The sequence below is a fragment of the Aotus nancymaae genome, unplaced genomic scaffold (genome assembly GCF_030222135.1).
Source record: "Aotus nancymaae isolate 86718 unplaced genomic scaffold, 86718_ANA_hifiasm-v0.15.2.pri h1tg000098l, whole genome shotgun sequence".
NCBI classification, from domain to species: Eukaryota; Metazoa; Chordata; class Mammalia; order Primates; family Aotidae; genus Aotus; species Aotus nancymaae.
The window spans coordinates 1,941,803-1,961,804 of NW_026988513.1; the positions used below are offsets into that span (position 1 = coordinate 1,941,803).

Consider the following 20,002-nt stretch of genomic DNA (forward strand, 5'->3'; position numbering starts at 1 on the left):
AGCCGGGCATGGTCGTGCATGCCTGTAATCCCAGCTACTTGGGAGGCTGAGACAGGAGAATCGCTTGAACCCAGGAGATTGCAGTGAGCCAAGACCACACCACTGCACTCCATTCTGGGCAACAAGAGCAAAACTCCATCTCGAAAAAAAAAAAAAGAAGAAGAAGAAAGAAAAATTTAACTGATTGGGTCTCTGTTTGTCACAATTATTTGTATTTAAATAGAAACTAGTCTATAGCTAATTCTCCCTCACACTAAATCTTTAGAGAAAGGTGTAGACCTGCACCATCTGCACAGAAAGGCAGTGTCAACCATCTCCACTTTTTATATTGACTGCGTGCGAGATGATAACATTTGATAGATTGCATTAAATAGATCATATGAAAATTGACTTTGTTTATTTTTAAAAAGCTTTTTAAAATGTGATTACTGGAAAATCTAAAATTTCTTATGTGGCTTATGTTTGTGGCTAACATTATACGTCTGTTGGACAGCACTGGTATGAAGGGAAAATGTGTTGCACTTGATTTGGAGTCAGAGCCTAGTTCAGCCCTCCATGCAGTCCTAAAGAAGCCATGTAGTCTGTCTGAACCTGGGGTCTTAGTTTGTAAACAAGGAGCAGAATACGTCTTCACTATGATGTGGGTCGGGATACAATGAGATGCTGTGGACTAAAGCACCTAGTAAACTGCCATGCTCTGGACGGACATACAGGATGTTTACTTGTTAAATTAATACTTGTGATCACGGGGCTACTATGATAATAATGCATTAAGTTTACTGTTTTCAGAGCTCTTTTATATAAACCTATCCTAATTATCACAGCAAGCTTGAAGACAGGCCGAAAGGGGTCATTGGGCCACCATCCACTGAATCATTTGCCCAAGATGAAATAGGCACAGGCAGGTTAGACATACGTGCCTCAAGTCAGTCATGTGCAAATGCAAAATACTACATGCTCAATTTGAGAAAACGGAGTCCGCTCTCAAGGTTCTATGCCTCATTTTTAAAATCTGCCGTAAATTCAGTAACGCTGGGCCATAAAACAGGGATTGGCTTCAGGTCCTTCTTCAGGTCAGTGCCTCAGGTACACGTGGTCAGCCGGTGTGTGCTTTCCTGCAAGCCTCCAGACCTCAGGAGTAGCCATTTGCCTGATTGTGGTACATCAGCCTCTGTGAAAACGCTCTGAAATAGTTGCTGCAGAAGCTTCTTTGTAGTTTATTTTTAAAGTTTAACTGTACCAGTGCAACTGCAACCATAAAATAACTAATTTCATGTTTGATCTCATACACCAGCCACATAACCATCTGCAGGGATGAAAGAACTGACCCCCAGTGTGCTTTGCAAATGAATGAGCCCTAGGAAATAGCACGTCTGGAGTCAGCCAAGACATTGTCTAGCCAGATGTCCTTGAAGAAATGTCCTATCACAATAGACCTGATAACACTGAGTCAGTTTTTTAGCTGTTCCGCATGGACCTCTTAAGAGAAAAGGTGAACTGATGCTTAGAGCACAAGTCTAGATTCCAGCTTGGAGTATTAGTATTTTAACACAGTATGTGTATAAAATTCTTAGACTTTGAACAGTGATTTAAGTTGTATAACCCTAACCTCTTATCACATACCAATATAAGAAAATGTGTATTTTCTTAACATTTCCTTAGTACCAATCCCATTTGTTTGAGACAAGAAAACTTTTTTCTTCCCTTGTGACTGGGATAGGAAAATACTGCTTATCCCATTAAGGACATCAGGTTCAAGCACTGCCTTACTGTGACTGTCCCTCAGCTGAGGCATTCTCTCTGATTAGAGCTTCGCTTCAGGGCTCTGAAACAGCTCACTTGAAAGCATCCTGTTTTCTTCTCATGTTGAAAATGATTTCTGCCTTTTCTCTATTTGGATAATTCTGAGATTCTTAGAATTTTCTTCTTTCAGAAGAAGTGGAATGATTTGTGATAACTTGACAATCAGCTAAATTGGATGACTCATTGACAATACACAGAGATAGGCCTATTTCTTTCTTTTGAGAAAAAAGAAATAGCAACGTTTACACTATCACCTACCCCCAGTTCAACTGAAAGCACTCATTGAACTTTCTAGTATTCTGTATCCACTTATTGTATTAGTATGAATATAAAAATAAAATTAATAAGAAAGTTGAGTTCGGATTTAATAGAAGAAATCTAACCACATATGAGCATCAACATACATTTATTTATTTATTTATTTATTTATTTATTTATTATTTTTATTTTATTTGAGCAAGAGTCTTGCTCTGTTGCCCAGGCTGGAGTGCAGTGTGCAATCTCGGCTCACTGCAATATCCGCCTCCCTGGTTCAAGTGATTCTTCTGCCTCAGCCTCCTGAGTAGCTGGGACTACCGACACGCGCCAGCACACTCAGCTAATTTTTTTGTATTTTTAGTAGAGATGGGGTTTCATCATGTTGGCCAGGCTGGTCTCGAACTCCTGACTTCAAGCAATGTACTTGCCTCAGCCTCCTAGCGTGTTGGGATTACAGGCGTGAGCCACTGCACCCGGCCAGACATCAATATTTAATTGCCCACAGTTGAATTTCAGATTTGATTGTCAATATTATAGTAGTAATTATCATCGTAACATCTTAAATTTACATACCTTCTGAGGTGGGTAGGTTAGATGAGTAAAGTCAGTAACCTAACAAACGTTTTGCCTCTTTAAACGCTTTCTGTGCAGTAGATATTTCATCCTGTATTTCTTATTTTATTATTGTTTTTGTACTTTCACTTTTAATTGTTTTTTATAATGCCCTCTGGTGGTTTCAAAGTGCCGTAAATAGCATGACCCTAAAGCTGAGGCACTCTTTTAGCTTTCATTAAGTCTGGATTCCTTTCTGTAAGAAAATAAACCTTTCTTTTTAAAAGGTGTATTTAGATGTCACTTCCTTTCTTCTCTTCAGTTTTCTTCCCAAACTCTTTTAAAAATTGATGCTTGTGTTGAAGAGAGGTTCTCACTCCCCGTGTTTGCATAGAGCTGGTTGGCTGATCCTTGAGCCTTCCGTGGCTCACTGCCCTGATGAAGCCCTGCCCCCTGCCCCATCTCTCGAGACCCATGCTCACGTTTGGTGGTTGTGACACGCTGCTTTACCTATGGTCCACTTTCCCAGTAGGTTCTTGCCCACTCTGCGGCTGTGTACACTGTCTTCTGAGAACTTGCTCCTCTCCTTCCCTGTTCCTTCAAAGGGCTGGTCCCCATTGCCCTTCCCTTCTCAACATCAATGTTCTCGCAGTCTTGGGGGCCTTCTGCGACTGTCCTATTTAGAGCAGATCCCCCATCATGATTGTTATTCTGAGTTCTACTTCTTTTATTCTTGATGCTTATTATATCAATTATTTTATTTCTGTACCTTTTTTAAATCATTTTGTCAACTGTGACTTTTCTGGTAATGTCTCCTGCCTGAAATATACACATAATGAGAAGGCTGTCTTACTTATTCCTTTATCTTTCTTACCTAGAGAAGGTCCTGGCACAAAGTCAAAACTTAAACACCCTTAGGGAGCTAAGATGTTAAGATTCGTTCTAGCTTCTCTTGAAATGTCATTGGTTGGACATATTTTCAAGTTTCGTCTTCTGACTTGATGTAGATAGACAAGGAATATTTACAATCTCTCTGATATAAAGATCCTGTACATCTCTAGATCATTATTATTAATATTAAATTTTGCTTAACAGTTCCAGAGATGTGGAAGATCTAGGAGAATCATCCCAGAATGTACCTTAGAAATAGCATTCAAAATGTAAACTCATTATATCTGTTCCTCGTTGTGTATCAGCCTCTTAGAAGAGTAGAATTTTGAAGAAAATTTTTAGTTCTATTTGAGTTTTAGTTGAATTAGATATACTTTAGAGTCTCAAGATTGATTCATTCTAAAATATGAAGTACAAAACATATGCCAAACCTAAAACTCAACGACTAGAAGATTACTTTTCAGATCGTGTTTCTGTTCCTTTCCGTTAGTCTGGAAAATGTGGAGTTTGGGGCCATATTCACTTCTGTGAAATATGTCTTAGTAGCCAGAGCTTGCTTTTGAATTTTATGATACGCTGTTTTCCCTTCAGCCATGTCAGTTTGAACAGTGCATCGTGCGTTCTCTACAGTCACTGAAGGGTGTTCTGGAGTGCAAGCCAGGAGAGGCCAGCGTAAGTATTCCAGTTCCGCTCTGACTCCACGGTTTCCCAGGGAGCCCATGGGAATCATAGTTGTACATTTTTGACTCTGCATTGCAAGGTTTTTTCTCTCTCTTTGCTTGCTTCTTCCATTTAGTTTATGTAGGCATGCTGATTTCTGATTCCAAGACAGGCTGATGAAAGTTAAAATGTGAGTGTGGGTGTTGTAGGTAGAGCAGTTACAGTGATTGCACTTCTTGGACAGTGAATGATGAGGCTGGATCTTGACCATCAGCCCAGCATGGCATTGTCTTCTCAAGCCCGAGTCACCACAGTGAGGAAAACCACCATTGGGCCAACTCTCCTCTCATGTCCACTCCTGAAGCAGTGTTCCACGTTTTAACTGTTGTTTTGTTTTGTTCTGTTTTTTTTTGAGACGGAGTCTCGGTCTGTCACCCAGGCTGGAGTGCAGTGGCGTGATCTTGGCTCACTGCAACCTCCACCTTCTGGGTTTAAACAATTCTCCGCCTCAGCCTCCCAAGTATCTGGTATTACATGTGTGTGCCTCCACGCCCAGCTAGTTTTTTATATTTTTAGTAGAGACAGAGTTTCACCATTTTTGCCAGGCTTAACTGTTTATATCTAACTTCATACACAAAAAGCCTTGTTTTCTTAGCAAAGTCCAAAAATTTTAATCAAAATTCTTCCTTACAGGTCTTTCAACAACCTAAAACACAGGAGGAGGTTTGCCAACTAAGCATCAATATCATGCAGGTAATAATTGAAAGCAGTAATGCCCAAGCCTCAAATGATACAAAGTATCAGTCAGCCCCTCTCCTATTGATAATCTGCCGATGACATACACTAAATATGTATTTTTTTTTCATCTTGTTTGTGTACATAATAGTTTAGGGTAAGTAGGATAACAAAGTTTAATGTAAGAATAATTCGGACTTGTTTTAGCAATACCCAAATGTTTCATTCATGTTATGCTCCCCTCTTTTGTGTTTTCTTGGTACTTTATATATATTCTGTTAGAGCACAGTGTAAATGAAATGATAATTAGTTGTTCACATTATATCTATGTAAAGTATTTTTATTGGGACCAGTGCTTTGCAGGCACATAAAGTTGAGAATGTGGATGAGTGAATGAGAAAAAGTCTTTTTCCTAAAATATCTTTACAAACTTAATAATTGATCAAAACATATAGTCACTTCTAATTTTCTATTACTTATGTGATAGATATGGATGAGATATATATTTCTGTCATTAATGGAGCATATGTAATATATACACATATTCATATATGCACACAACACCACACCACTTATGGGATATATAATTCTACTTTATGTAAAGTTACCTAGGAGTTCATTCCTCTGAGAATTCTGAAACTTACTTTTTCACTTAGGTTTTTATATACTGTCTGGAACAGTTGAGCACCAAACCGGATGCAGACATAGATACTACACAGTAAGTAAAAATCAAATTAATCTTATTAATGCGTTTAGGAGAATTAAAAATACAAACTCCAGTTTTATACTTGGTCTTGTATCCTAAGACTTTTAGTAAGAAGGAAAGATTGTTCATATTAAAGTAATAGTTGTTTTTTATATTTGACCTATATTATTTCCATATTTAGCTTTTAACTCATCTTATATTCGAGACATATCAAGCAAATTGAAGACATCATTAGCTTATTAATTATCCAAAGAACAGGTTTTATAAATAATAAAGTATTAAATGTAAATGTATAACTCCTAGTTGATTATTTCTACGATTCTGGCGTTAGGGGAGGGCACTGTTACTCTCGTTAGAGACTAAGCATGTTGGTAGACTTATGTCTGGGTCAAGCTTAGTTATTGGAGCTCCAGTGGACACATCTCAACTCTTGTTGTTTACAAATCCATGTGGTAGTTATTTTATAATGCTGTTCTATAGGACGCCATTGTAAAGTGCTGTTTTTTTTTTAAGAAATCTGTTCTTTCTGAATTACACTTGGCATGTGTAACTTCTGTGTACCTAAGAGTTATGCTCTGACACAGATAATATTGAAATAAATGCCTCTTATATCTTCAGTTGACAATTTGGAAATTTATCCATGTTTGTCTATTTACTGGTTTTGGCTTTTGCTTCTCAATACATAAAACTTATCACCTCCCTAGGGACCCAATAAGGTTTTAATTCTTTTAGGTTTACTTTGATTTGATTTTATATTTTTAGCTCATTATTTCACCAGGAATTTATGTTGTTAGACAGATCCTTAATATTGTGGATTAAATTTCATGTATCCATAATACCTTCTTTGAGCTGTTAACTGTTAAGTCTAAAACACTTAAAGTTATGTGACTTTCACCAAACATTTTACATACAATTCATTGCATTTTTAAACTTGCATACAGTTCATTGCATTTTTTAATTTGAGTGCTTTATTTCTAACGGTACTTGCTTCTGTGTTCAGTCTCTCTGTTGACGTTTCTTCTCCTGATTTGTTTGGAAGTATCCATGAAGACTTCAGCTTGACCTCTGTAAGTCAGACAATAACTAGAAAGTAAACCATTTTAAAACCGTGTAACAGCGATTTCACAAATTGAATTACTTTGTTCCTGCATCATTGCTGTAGCATGTGGTATAGGACACTGTGCTATGCTTTGGAGCTCTATTATATGAAATTTTCTGAAAAGTATAATGTATCTGAATTTCGCACTTAACATTTTTAGCTGGAGTTGTGATTTCAGTCATTCCATATACTATCTGCATCTTTGTGGTTTCTGAATGTTAAATAGGTGCCCTTGTAGTTCCCTGGTGCTTGAGAGTTGCCATGATGTGTTGGGGAGGAGGCAGAGGACAAGGGCACCCATTCCCCCCTACAGCTCTTGCCTCTTCAACGGGAGAAGTTCTACTTTTCTCTGTTTTATTTCTATAAGTTGCCTAATAGCATTTTATTTGAACACAGCCTGAAACACACACACACACACACACACACACACAGATGTATACATACATATACTGCATATATGTGTATGTATGTGTATACACATACTGCATATATACGTATGTATGTATATACACATACTTTTTAAAATGTGTACGTGTATTTAAGGAGATTGAGGAGATTCACAAACTTATATTATGACATATATAAATTCATCTATTGAAATTCGAACTCCAGCTATCATAAATGAAATAACCCTTTCTGGCTGGGGGCAGTGGCTCATGCCTGTAATCCCAGCACTTTGGGAGGCCAAGGCAGGTGGATCACTTAAGGTTAGGAGTTTGAGACCAGCCTGGCCAATATGGTAAAACCCCATCTCTACTAAAAATACAAAAATTAGCTGGGTGTGGTGTCGGGTACCTGTAATCCCAGCTATTTGGGAGGCTAAGGCAGGAGAATCACTTCAACCCAAGAGGTGGAGGTTGCAGTGAGCCAAGATGGCAGCACTGTACTCAAGCCTGGGTGACAGAGTAAGACTCCATCTCAAAAAATAATAATGATTATTATAAATAACCCTCACTGGTTTGTCATGAGTTTGAAGGGTGTATGGGGTGTATGCGGGTATGCGTGTGTCTGTGTGTGTGCACGCGCACTCACATGCCTGGCTGACTGTCTCAAGGAAAAACTATTCGACCCAAATTTTCTACCATATGTCATTTCCCTGGTCATTATAAGTATGAATACCTAAATAAGGGGTTTGGTGTATTAGAAAAAATATAGTTTGGTCAAACTAATCTCAAAATTTATTCTAGATTCAACTTTTTGGATGACTAGGTGGAGAATGATACCATTCACTGAGATAGAGAAATCAGGGAAAATACAGGTTCAAGAGAAAGATTAAAAATTCAGCTTGGGGGCCAGGCGCAGTGGCTCACACCTGTAATCCCAGCACTTTGGGAGGCCAAGGCGGGTAGATCATGAGGTCAGGAATTCAAGACCAGCCTGGCCAATATGGTGAAACCCCATCTTTACTAAAAATACAAAAATTAGCCAGGCGTGGTAGTGCTCGCCTGTAATCAAGGCTGATTATAGGCTCCTACTCAGGAGGCTCCTGCTCAGGAGGCTGAGGCAGGAGAATCACTTGAACCCAGGGGGCGGAGGTTGCAGTAAGTGGAGGTCATACCATTGCACTCCAGCCTGGCAACAGAGCAAGACTCCCTCTCAAAAAAAAAAAAAAAAAAAAAAAAGATTCAGATGGGACCAGCTTTGTTGAATGGGTGACATACAGGTAGATACCAAGTGGGTGATTGAATGTCCTTGTTTGGATCCCAGGAGGGAAATCTAGATACAGTTTTGTGAATCAGCAGTACTTAAGGAATATAAGGGCTGGGAGTAAGAAAAATGCTCCTTCTTCTGTTCAGCCAGACTTGCAGGCAGAGTCTCCCCAAGAGTGGTGGCAGTGGCGTTCCTGCCAGGGACTGTCCCAGACCATCCCGAGATGGGGTCAGTTGGCATTCCAAAGAAACAAGCATGAAATTCAGGGTGATCGGTGCAAAGTATTAGGGAACAACACACAGAGGGGGCTGCACTGAGTCCTCGCCAGGAACAGCAGGGGAGGATGACCTGCCTAGGTATGTCGGCAATGAGGGGGCCTGGGCATGGAGTTTATAGGAGGGTTTAAAGCATTTGGTTCAGGGCGGGGCTGATTTCTGCTATTTAGCAACATGGTTGATCTCTCAGGGTTTTCAAGCTGCAGCCTAAAGAGCTTCATCTGTGCCTGGGAGGTCAGTGCCCCCGCTTGGGTGCAAGCCTGCAGGGAAAAATGGGCAACTGACCCAGTCAGAGCCATCAAGGCACTCTGTGCTCCCCTGACAGAGCACGGAGAGAAATCGAGGGGAGCTGGGGAACCCTACACTTGTTGGATGAGAGAAGGGCCAAATATATAAAAATAAGGTCGAGGGTGCTATTATTTATGGGCTCACCAGTTGCAGAGAGCCTCAGTGTGCCCTGAAAAGGGTTAATCAGAGGTATAGAAGGAAATCCAGATAGAGCAGCACTCCTGAGAGGGATGGAAAATCACATTTAAACAAAGGAAAGCTTCGCAGCCTCAAGGGCTGAGGGGCTTGAGGAGGATGGAAATGCAGAGGGCTGGGGGAGTCCTGGGGAGATGGGGCTGCAGGAGAGGGCCTCCCGAATGGAGATGGAAAGAGTCTTCCCCTCACTGGCACCCTGAATCCTCAGGCTCTCCCTGCTGGTGTGGCACGTCCCTGCTCCTGTGCCTCTTCCAGTGGGTGGAGCACAGGAGTCAGCCCTGGATGCCCTGTGACCCATGAGGCTGCAGCTGTCTGCTGAGTCACATTGAGCCTATTCTCACCTGTCCCCCAGGCACCTCACATGTGCCTCTGCAGGTTGCAGGGCCCCTCTCCTGCTACTCTCCAGTGTTCTTTTGTGACCAGATTCAGTTCTTCTGTATTCTCCATTGTAAGCTATCTCATGAGATTTGGTGAGATCTTCTCAGGGTCTTGTTCTGATATCCAGAAGGGAAGCAGCTATGATAAGAAAGATACCTAGATTCAGAGTCAGAAGACACTGGTTGGCATCCTTTGTACCCTCGGGCATATCACTGAGCAGGCGCAGGCCCTGTGTTCTCCTGAACAAAACTGATGGTGACGCCTGCATCACAGAGATGCTGTGAGGAATCACTGATATAGCAGAAGACCATCTTCCATCACCTGCACGTGCTGCATTGGATAGGTGGAGTTGTTGTTTTCAAAGGTACCTCTTCATCTTAGTTGTTAATAAGCTTTTCATTAGTCATCCATGGTTGTTCAGTTTTTCTTTCCACTTTTATTGTATCTTAATGATTAGATTTGAGCAACGTATGTACTTACAGGAGTAAGATTTTAAATCACTCAAATAGCTTTTCTGTTTTTTAAGAGCCACGTAGATTACAATGGGAAAAACAAAGAGAATTAACAGGGCAGAGCAGGTGTGGCAGGCTCAGGTCACTAGATAAGGAGGCTTGACTCTGGAAGAAAAAAGTAATTAAGGATTCATCTTCAAAACTGAACAACCAGCTGAGGTTTTTGAGGCAAACAGCATGTTGGGAGTAGCTGATGAAGTGTCATGTTTACTAACTCCTTGTCCTTACAGGGACTGTGTAATGGTAACTCCAGGCCTGGGGACCGGCAGGGAATGCTGCCTCCTCGTCCCTGCCTCACCTGGGCGAGTTTCCAGTGGCTATCCACTGTTTTCCTTCTTGACGTTTATTCACAAAACATGGAGGAGTGTTATACTTAATACAACCCTGTTTACCTTGTCTTATGCTCCATTTCCTATCCATAGAGTAATTCAAGGCCAATTACTTGTTTGAACATCTCTTAAAACTTCCTCGACCTTTTACTTATATTTGTTGATGACCAAAAACAGGTAGTGAATAGGCTACACTCTGCCAGAACTAAAGACGGGAACATTTAAAATAAAGGAATCTAGAAGGTTTTTGGAAACTATTGAGCTAAATGAAATTATTGGGAAATGTACAATGTGATTGGCAAGTAAATTCAAGGACTATAGTTACCATTTTTCCACATATCTCAAAAAATAGGAACCTCTTTCCACATTTACTATATCAAATTACTGTAAGTTATTCTGATTGTACACAGAGAGAGCATGCAAAGTATGTGATGGAAAGTGGTTTCTGCTGTAGGTTTAGTTGAAGGATCTAAGTCAAGGCCCTAGATTAGTCAAAGTTGTTCCAGAGAAGGCCCACCTACCCTCAGGAGCACAGGTCAGGTGCCTCGGTGAACCGCACCAGCAACATAGGGCCATTCCTGGAATTTTATTTACCAAGTAGTTCTTCTGAACTGTAAAAGGATACTGTGTTTATCAGCATTTGCGTGTGGTAATTTTTGCAAGAAATTACTTTAGGTGGACAGAACCCTGGAGAATGTAGAAGTGACTGGCTTGTACCTCTTCCTCTTGTCTACACTGACTACTTCCCAAGGCGGGGTCCTCTCTCAGTGACCCTCACTCCCCATTAGAGGGAGACGATTCCTTGTTTTCTTCTGCAAACACAATTCCTAATGGCCTAAGATATTTGAAGGAGCCCATCATGCAGATGTATGGCTATGTAATTCTCTTCCAGGTTATACAAAATTTATAAACTTTTTTACAATAGTTTTCTACATTTTAAATGTAATTAGTTATTAAAAATATTTATTCCTGTAGCCTTTTCTTGTACACAAAGTATTAAGTAGACGATAAAGTAGAATCCTTTTCATAAGAAACATTGATCCCAGTTCCCACCTGATCCTAGTTAATGGGATTTTATCAATCTGTTTTTTCATACAAGCTGCTAAGTTTTAAAAGAAATATTTGATTCTTTGGTGTATTATGTAATTATAAGCAAATAGTAGAATTGCAGGATTTTGTTGTGTTTGTGTTATAATATTGGGAAAGAAGTAGTCAAGAAAAGCAAAGCATTGAGTATTGATGTTAAAGAGCAGAGAGTGTGATTAAACCTGACAAGTGTTGATCAGTTATTCTGTCACTATAAATGTGATTTTCTAAAAATTTGTTTTGCTTTTAGGAACAGCGCCTTTTGATAGTCCTAAGTAATTGCTGCTATCTAGAACGTCACACCTTCCTAAATATCGCAGAACATTTTGAAAAGCACAACTTCCAGGGAATAGAAAAAATAACACAGGTAAGCGAGTTCATGTAAAATGCACAAGTCGGTGGTTTTGCCAGCTCAGTTTCCCAGCTGTTTCCTAGCCTGTGTTCCTCTGCTGTCAGAGCCCGTTCCCGCTGCAGGCCACCTTCACACCCACGCTCCTTCCCCACCTTCACCCTGCTCCATCTTTGGATGACTCCCTTCCTTCCCTTGGTTCACCTTGAATTGTTGATACTCTTCTCTTTTCTCTGGAGCAAAGCTTCCTCAAGGTTAGAGCTGGTTTACTCCACATCTGAACTGTTCAAAAGTGAGGGAAGAATAGAAGGAGAGAAAGGCAGCAAACCCAGATATTTCGGAATTATCTCTTATTTGACTCCTTTTAGGTGAATGCTTTAGATACAGCCAGCAGCAAACTCCCTGAGCCTGCAGAAAAACCTCTTCCTGCTATTCACACCTCTCCTTCCTCTCTCCCTTTCTGTGTGACCTCAAGGATGCTTTTGCTTTGCTGCTGTGCACATGCACACGTGCACACACACACCGGCTTAGGCAGCTGTAGGATGCTCTACATCCTACCTGAAAAATACATCCTCCCCACTCTCCAATCACTGCATGCGGAAAGGTTGGGCAAAAGGGAGTCTTGTAGGAATTAATGGAGTGAGTTTTCTTTTTAATGTTATACTTTGTTGTTTATATTTTTTTCAACTAAGCAGAAAAGGAAAAAATGAAGTAACCTTGTTATTAAGGTTGGTTGGTTCCTGGGAAAAGGTTTATCAGATTTCTCAGTAAAACTGTGCTAGTACCACTTTTTAATGTCAGTACATTTTTCTCAGTGCAAAGAGTAAGAACGATAATGATCTGGTTAATCTTATAATCAACATGTATTCTGGATTACATACTTTTTATAAATGGTGGCTCCAGTTCATGAACTACATTGGGATTTTTTTTCAAAGAATGAAAATGTCAAAGTGGGCGGCCCTGTCTTGTTTTCCTGCCTTTTCGTAAAGATTAATCATTCTGATGAGAAATGTTGTGACTTAAGCCTTTGGGGTCAAATGTCTAGTTTATTTCCAGAAACTTTTGTGTTAACAATTGCAAGGTGCTATCTTGCAGTAAAAAGTGGCTATTTGTAGAAGGTGGCCACTTTGTTTTTATATAATGACATGAATATATTTATTGGAGAAATTTTATCATTTTAAAATATATGAAATTATTAGAAATTGCATGTAAAAGAAGCAACAAATTTGGTTTTCTCTAGGTTTTTTGCAGTACTAAGTAGGAACTATCTGTTGCTTTACTTTATATCATTAAGAAGTAGAATTAAATTAATATTAAAAAAGATATTTTTCATATCCTTCCTAGTCTTTGTCCAGATCGTTTTGAGACCAAGATAATACAAAGGATCTGGAGATGTAGCAGTATAAATGGTAGGCTCTTTTCCACTCAGAATTTGGATTATTTTTAATCGACCATCTTGAATATTTTGAAATTCAGTTGTGTTTAAAATAAATAGACAGTAAACTAGATTTAGATGATAACGTTTGCATTGATTCTATTAACTTGTGAATCTGTTTGTGAATTTATTAATTTCATGATTCCAACCAAGTAAAATATATCCCTATATCAAAGGGAAAGGCCTGCTGACTGCCACTGTTTATTATAGTTTCCCTCCAAATGACAAATAATTCTAGAGGCATCAATCCCAGAAAAATCACAGGGCACAGGTCACAGCGGATGGCTTATCCATTCTCTCTCTGTTTCTGCACTTGAAGATGAGGGTCTCTAGTAGGGAGACCTCATGTCGCTGGACATCCTTATGTCACTGGGCTTGGACCTCCTCTCAGACTCCTCTGGTTTAAGCCAGGGGTTGGCCAAGTGTTTCTTCCGAGTATATTTCCTTCTGCTTTCTTATTGGTACTTCTGTCAGGAGAAGCATCATTCCCTTCACCTGTTTATCACCTTGGAATGTAGAGATAAATTAGTGTTAATGTAGGAACAGGAGACAATAAATGTTTTTAAGGGGTTATTAAAATTTAATGATCAATGACATTTGAAGCTAAAATGATTTTATACATACAATTGTATTTGGTGCAGATAATCCTGGGAAGAAAGCGGGGATAGTATTATAAGCTCCATTATCTTCACAGGGGAAGATACTCAGAGAGGTCAAGGACTTGACCTGGAAGTAACACAGCAAGACAGGACTCAAAATTACATTTTCTCATTCTAAATCCAGAATGCTTTCTGGTCTAGCAGCACGCATCTTCAAGAATAAAACAGGTCTCATCATGATACAATTGACTCTTAAACAACTCAGAGGTTGGGGTGCCAACCCCCTGTGCAGTTGAAAATCTAAGTATAACTGTTTACTACCTCAAGACTTAACTACTAGTAGCCTGCTGTTAGCTGGAAGCTTTGTGAATAACATAAACAGTGCATCAACATGTATTTTGTGTATCTGTTGCATACTGTATTCTTACAATATTGTAAGCTGGAGAAAAAAGAATGTTATTAAGACAATTGTTAGGAAGAGAAAATGTATTAACTATTCATAAAGTAGAAGTGAATAATTATTATAAAGGTCTTCATCCTCTTCATCTTCATGTGGAGTAGGCTGAGGAAGAGCAAGAGAAGGGTTTGGTCTTGAAGTGTCGGGTTGACCTAGGTGGAAGAAAATGTGTGTGTGTATAAGTGGACCCATGTTGTTCAAGGGTCAACTTTATACCAAAGAAATGAAAATAGGTCATGAGGCTGATTGACTAGTATACGTTGTTTTGGCCTTTATGAAACCACATTGAGTGGTACTTCATAAGATCAGGGCATCCAAATCGTCTTGCTCTACAAGGTTCCGTCTTAAAAATAAGCCCCATTATAAAGCTTTGGTGGACTTGGTGCTGTTCGAATCCAGACAGTGTATGCCAACAGGGAGTGTCCTGCCATGTGCGTGCATTTTCATTTGTGTTGCCCATACCATTTAGCTTTTTCTCAAGTCCTGGAGATGCCTTTTTCTAGTCATACATTTTTTTTTCAAGCTTATAAAAGTGAGACCCAACCATTATTTTTAAAAAGAAAAAATATTGGGAAGTTGAAAACAATAATAAAAATTAAAATCATCTATAATGCACCAACCAAAGGAAGACACTACTATTTTAATATTTATAGTAACCATGAATTTATATATCCTATGTATGCATATCTGTTATAAAAATATGAAGCAGTGAAAAGAAATTTGAGAAAAAAATACATTTTTTCTGAATTAATCTGATGTATCTTTTCTACTGAATATTCTATTGTGAGTTCTTTTCCCTTTTTATTTAATGTTTTTGTAAAATGTGTTTTATGGCTTTATAACCTTTGTTAATGTGGATATACCGTAGTATTTTTAAATTCTCCCATACTAGTATCCTTAGGTTTATTTTTAATTTTTTTTGTTGTTACTGAGAAGTGAAGATAATCTTTGATCACTTCTCTAATTACTTACTCACAACAGGTTCCAGGGGAGTAGATTCACAGCTCCAAAGACACTTGGTAAATATTGCCAGATTGCTTTTTGGAAGCTGATCTCATCACATTTCTGTCATCTTTTTAATTACAATGTTTAATTCGATAGGTTAAAATAGGGCTTCATTGTATTTTATTTTGCATGCTTTTTTCTATTTAGGAGGTTAGCACTTTTTCTTCTGTTTATTCACTGTTTATATTCTAGAAGAGCTAATTTTGAAGCCTCTTAGAAAGTTAAGAAATATGTTGCAAATAAGTTGGCAATTTAAGTGTGCAAACCAAATTTGCCACAAACCGAATTCTTTGAACCTTTGAGAAAGGAAAATCAGAGCTGTATGGTTAATAAACTTCAGCAAATAATTTTATTGTGGTAGGTATAATTACATAATTCTAGGGAGTGTTTTTACATATATAAAATACTTTTAAAATCTGTCCCAGTCTTTAAAAAATAAGCATCTAACTCAGAATTTGTATACTTGCAGATTTTTACCTGACGAGACCTGTAGACATTAAACAATTCTGGCACATTAAATTTTTAATTGAAGTTTTATTTGAAACTTCTAAATCTCTTCCAGAAACTCCAGTGTGAGGGGTGTGGAGAGACAGCGCCTTTTTCTTGTATGTCCAGGGAAATTCCTTTATATGGGGCAGCTGATTTTAAAGAGTTTTGCATTGCTTTAACTGCATACACTGTATTTTACATATTTGATTATTTTAGCTTAATTGAATATAATTAAATTTCACATTGGAAACCATTTGAATTCATAGATGTGAATGAGTACAGCTTCGTGTCTTCACTACTTATATCATCTCTGTATATGTGTGTTTCATTTTCCTTGTTGCTTGATACATATAAACAAAATCAGCTAAATTTTGTTCAGAGGCTATTTTATATAATAAATAAGTTGTAAATTAATCTGTTTTGGAGTTTCAGATCTTACAGACAGAAATTATTATAAATTGATCAGATATGTTTCTGCCTTCAAAACACTGAGCCTCATTTTTGACCCTATTTGGCTGCCTTGAGTTTCTTGTAGAAACAGGCAGGGAAAGAATAAACGTACATACTTAGAGAGATGCACCATCAGAAGGACTCAGGGACCTTATAATTTATAAAGTGTTATGGCCCCAATAGAGAAAGTACCTGAGAAGAGGTTTCACAAAGCAAGAAAGAACATAAGATTGTGCATTCCAGATGCTGTTTCAAAGAGCAGAAGAAAGGCACTACATGTCTTTGGAAAGCTGGGAAGTGCAGGAACTAAGGAGTAAAACAGCTGGTTCTCCAGTTGGGTAGGGTATGGCATTCCTAGGCCAGAAACCTTGAACCTAAGCCAATACAGTTTAACCCACATAAATAACTGTGTTACCGTCCCCTGAATATTTCTGTTCTCTGGGCATTTGATTTGTCTTCTTCCTCTTTGTGCTCAGCAGTTTCCGTAGACAACCTCATCTGCCTTCACAGCCTCATCCATCACTGACGGATGCCTATGATTCCCAAATTCTTTATTTTTGACCTGCATGTCATTCTGAGACCTTAGACGTGTTTCCTACGAGACATTCTCTCTAGAAGTTTCCATCGAGATTTCAAAGCAACCTGGCCAAACTAGTCATCTTCCTCCTTCAGAACAGCTTCTCTTTAATATGTTCCCCGTCTTAGTCAATAGCCAGTGAATCACTAAGCCAGAACTTGGGAGTTCCTCCTTTTTTCTGTTTTATTTATTCATTTTTAATTGACAAATGATAATTGTGCATATTTATGGTGCACAATGTGCTGTTTGATCTATGTATACATTGTACAGTCAGTCAAACTAATTAACATAGCCATCATCTCACCAACTTAACTTTTTTTTTTTGAGGACATTAAAAATCGATTCTTTTAGCAATGAAATGCACAGTATATTATTATTAACTGTGGCTACCACGCCATGCCCTGTGATCAACACCTCCCTTTTCCCCGGGTCCCACTCGCCCGTCAGGCCCCAGTAACTACCATTCTGCTCTCTGTTTCTATGATAATGACTTTTGTAGAAGTGAGATCACAGTATTTGTCTTTCTGTGCGTAGTTTATTTCACTTAGCATAAGGTCCTCTAGTACCATTCATGTTGCAGGTGACTGAATTTCTTCCTTCTTGAAGGCTGTATAGTATTCCATTGTGGATATGTATCACATTTTAAAAATTCATTCATCCATTACTGGGAATTATTCTTGAAATCATTCCTTATGATGCTTTTTGCCAAGTCTTTCTTCTCAACTCAACCCCTGAACCATCTTCTAAATCTTTTTCTACCTCTCTAATTTAACGTTCCTGTCCAAGCTCAGCTTGGCCATCTGACGGCCATGGTGTTGTAGAAACCTTCCTAGCAGGTGCTTAGCTTAATGTCTAGATGTTTCCACTCTACGGCTTATCACCCAGAGTGTCCAGGATGGGCTTTCAAAAACCCAGAGCTCCTCTTGTTGTTCTTCCCCGTCCTGTGTTTCAGGGCTCCTTATTGCCTGAAGAGCTAAACTCCATAGGCTAGGGTTTGTGTAGGATTTTCATTGGCTCTCTTGCCTCCTTCTCTCATGGCTTTTGTCCCCCTATGCCAACACCATTTATTTAGCCTGAGCACCTGCTCATGTTTCCTTGAACATTTCATATAATTTGTCTGTTCATTCACTCATGCCATAAATACTCATTCAATGACAGCTCTGTTGTAGGAACCTTTACCTATGGCTTGTCTTGTACTATCTGTCTGTCTGGATTGCCTTTTCCTCAGTCAATCTGGACTTGACAAAATCTTGATCCTCCTCCAAAGCCCATTTCAGATGCAGATGCCTCACCTCATCCATTCCCAAAGTGCAAAGTGGACCATATCATCTTCTTTTTTTTTTTTTTTTTTTTTGTGAGACGGAGTTTCGCTCTTGTTGCCCAGGCTGGAGTGCAATGGTGTGATCTCAGCTCACCACAACCTCCGCCTCCCGGGTTCAGGCAATTCTCCTGCCTCAGCCTCCTGAGTAGCTGGGATTACAGGCACGCACCACCATGCCCAGCTAATTTTTTGTATTATTAGTAGAGACGGGGTTTCACCATGTTGACCAGGATGGTCTCGATCTCTTGACCTCGTGATCCACCCGCCTCGGCCTCCCAAAGTGCTGGGATTACAGGCGTGAGCCACTGCGCCCGGCCCCATATCATCTTCTTTCTCCCTTAGATGCTTTGTTCTTGACACTAGAAAATCATTTAACACGTTGCATTGATTAGTTAAATGGAGATACACTTCTTTTCTAGATTGTAAATTCTTTTCAAATGCTTTTAGTTAAATATTTTTTATCCGTATAATAAAATAGATACCGTGTAATGTAGGATGTAGGAGAGTGATGAAATGAACCCACATGCTCCCGCGCCACCAAGCTGAAGGAACAAAATATTCCAGAGGCCTTATGCTCACTCGTGCCCCTGCACAGCCATGCCACCCACCTTCCCCTATAGAAAGCCACGTCTAAATTGTGTGGTTTCTAAACAATATCTTGTTTGAAATTACCTGTTTTTGACTTTTACATTAGCATATTCAGGATTATATGGTGTGTATTTTTCTGTGACTTTCTTTTCCCACTCAGTATTATTTTGAGATGTATCCATGTTATAGCATGTAGGTCATGCTAGTTTGTAACATGAATTAAAGAATATGTTCCTTTTTCTTCTTTGAAAGGTTTGTATAAGATTGGAATTATTTATTCTTTGAACATTTAGAATAACTCTCTGGTAATGATATTTTCTGTAGACCCAGTATTTTCCTTGTGAAATGATTGTTAATTACTAGTTCAATTTCTTTAATGGTTATAGAACCATTCAGGTTTTTTATTTCTTCATGGTAGTTGCGGTCATCTGTATTTTCTAGGATTTTCTAGGACTTTGCTCATTTTGCTTAAATTTTCAAATCTTTTGGCATAAATTGTTTTATAATAGTTTCATTTTATTCAGCCTCAGCTGCATTTGAGGTTAATAACGGCCCTTTTTTGAACTTACTATTGGTCGTTTGTATTTTTATTCTTTTTTTCTTGCGAGAGTCTTTTTCAGAGAATCAACTTTTGACTTCAGTAGTGATTTCCCTGTATATCCTTGTTTTCTCTTGCAGTAATTTGGACTCTAATCTTGTTTTATTTACATAGTTCATTGATTCTAAACCTTTCTGTCTTTTAATACAAACACTCAAGCCTGTGAATTTTGCTCTAAGTGTCTCTCTGGTAGCGTTGCACATATTTTAACAAATGATATTTTAGTTATTGTTCCATTTTTTTATTTTTGAATTTTAATTCTGTTTTAATCTTGGCTAGAAGTATGATTTTAAATTTCCAAGCTAAGGGAGCAGAGGAGCAGTCGGAATTCGTTTTCTCTTGGTTAGAGATTTCTAACGTAATTGTTCTGAGGTCAGAGAATATCATGTTTTTGGGTTTGCTGAGACTTGCTTTGTAAGCTGATACGTGGACAGTTTTCTGAAATACCCTACCTCACTTGAAAATATTGTCCTTAGGTCTTAGATACCACATCCCACAGATGTCTATTAGATCAGGTTTGTGAATTACGTTGTTCAGTCTTCTATATCCACTCCTTTTGTTTGCTTTGGACTTTGATCTCTTGATTATTGAGAAAAACGTAGTAAAGTCTTTCCTTGGCTCCTTTTTTCGATATTTTATTTGCCTCTCCTGGTCTGTATTTTTATTATGTGTCTTGGTATTCTTATTTTCTTGGCCTTTTTACACCCTTGGCTCTGA

General features: G+C 38.8%; 1 protein-coding gene across 3 annotated transcripts in view; it reads left to right on the forward strand.

Annotated features, from left to right (window-relative positions):
- EXOC2 (exocyst complex component 2) overlaps positions 1–20,002 on the forward strand; it is a 212,306-nt gene that overhangs the window by 132,028 nt on the left and 60,276 nt on the right. For all 3 annotated transcript variants that reach the window (XM_021676162.2, XM_021676163.2, XM_064370040.1), the window contains exons 18-22: positions 4,096–4,176; positions 4,858–4,917; positions 5,556–5,617; positions 6,606–6,672; positions 11,668–11,784. In XM_021676162.2, coding sequence (XP_021531837.2) covers positions 4,096–4,176; positions 4,858–4,917; positions 5,556–5,617; positions 6,606–6,672; positions 11,668–11,784 — 387 coding nt within the window. The remainder of the gene's footprint in view (positions 1–4,095; positions 4,177–4,857; positions 4,918–5,555; positions 5,618–6,605; positions 6,673–11,667; positions 11,785–20,002) is intronic.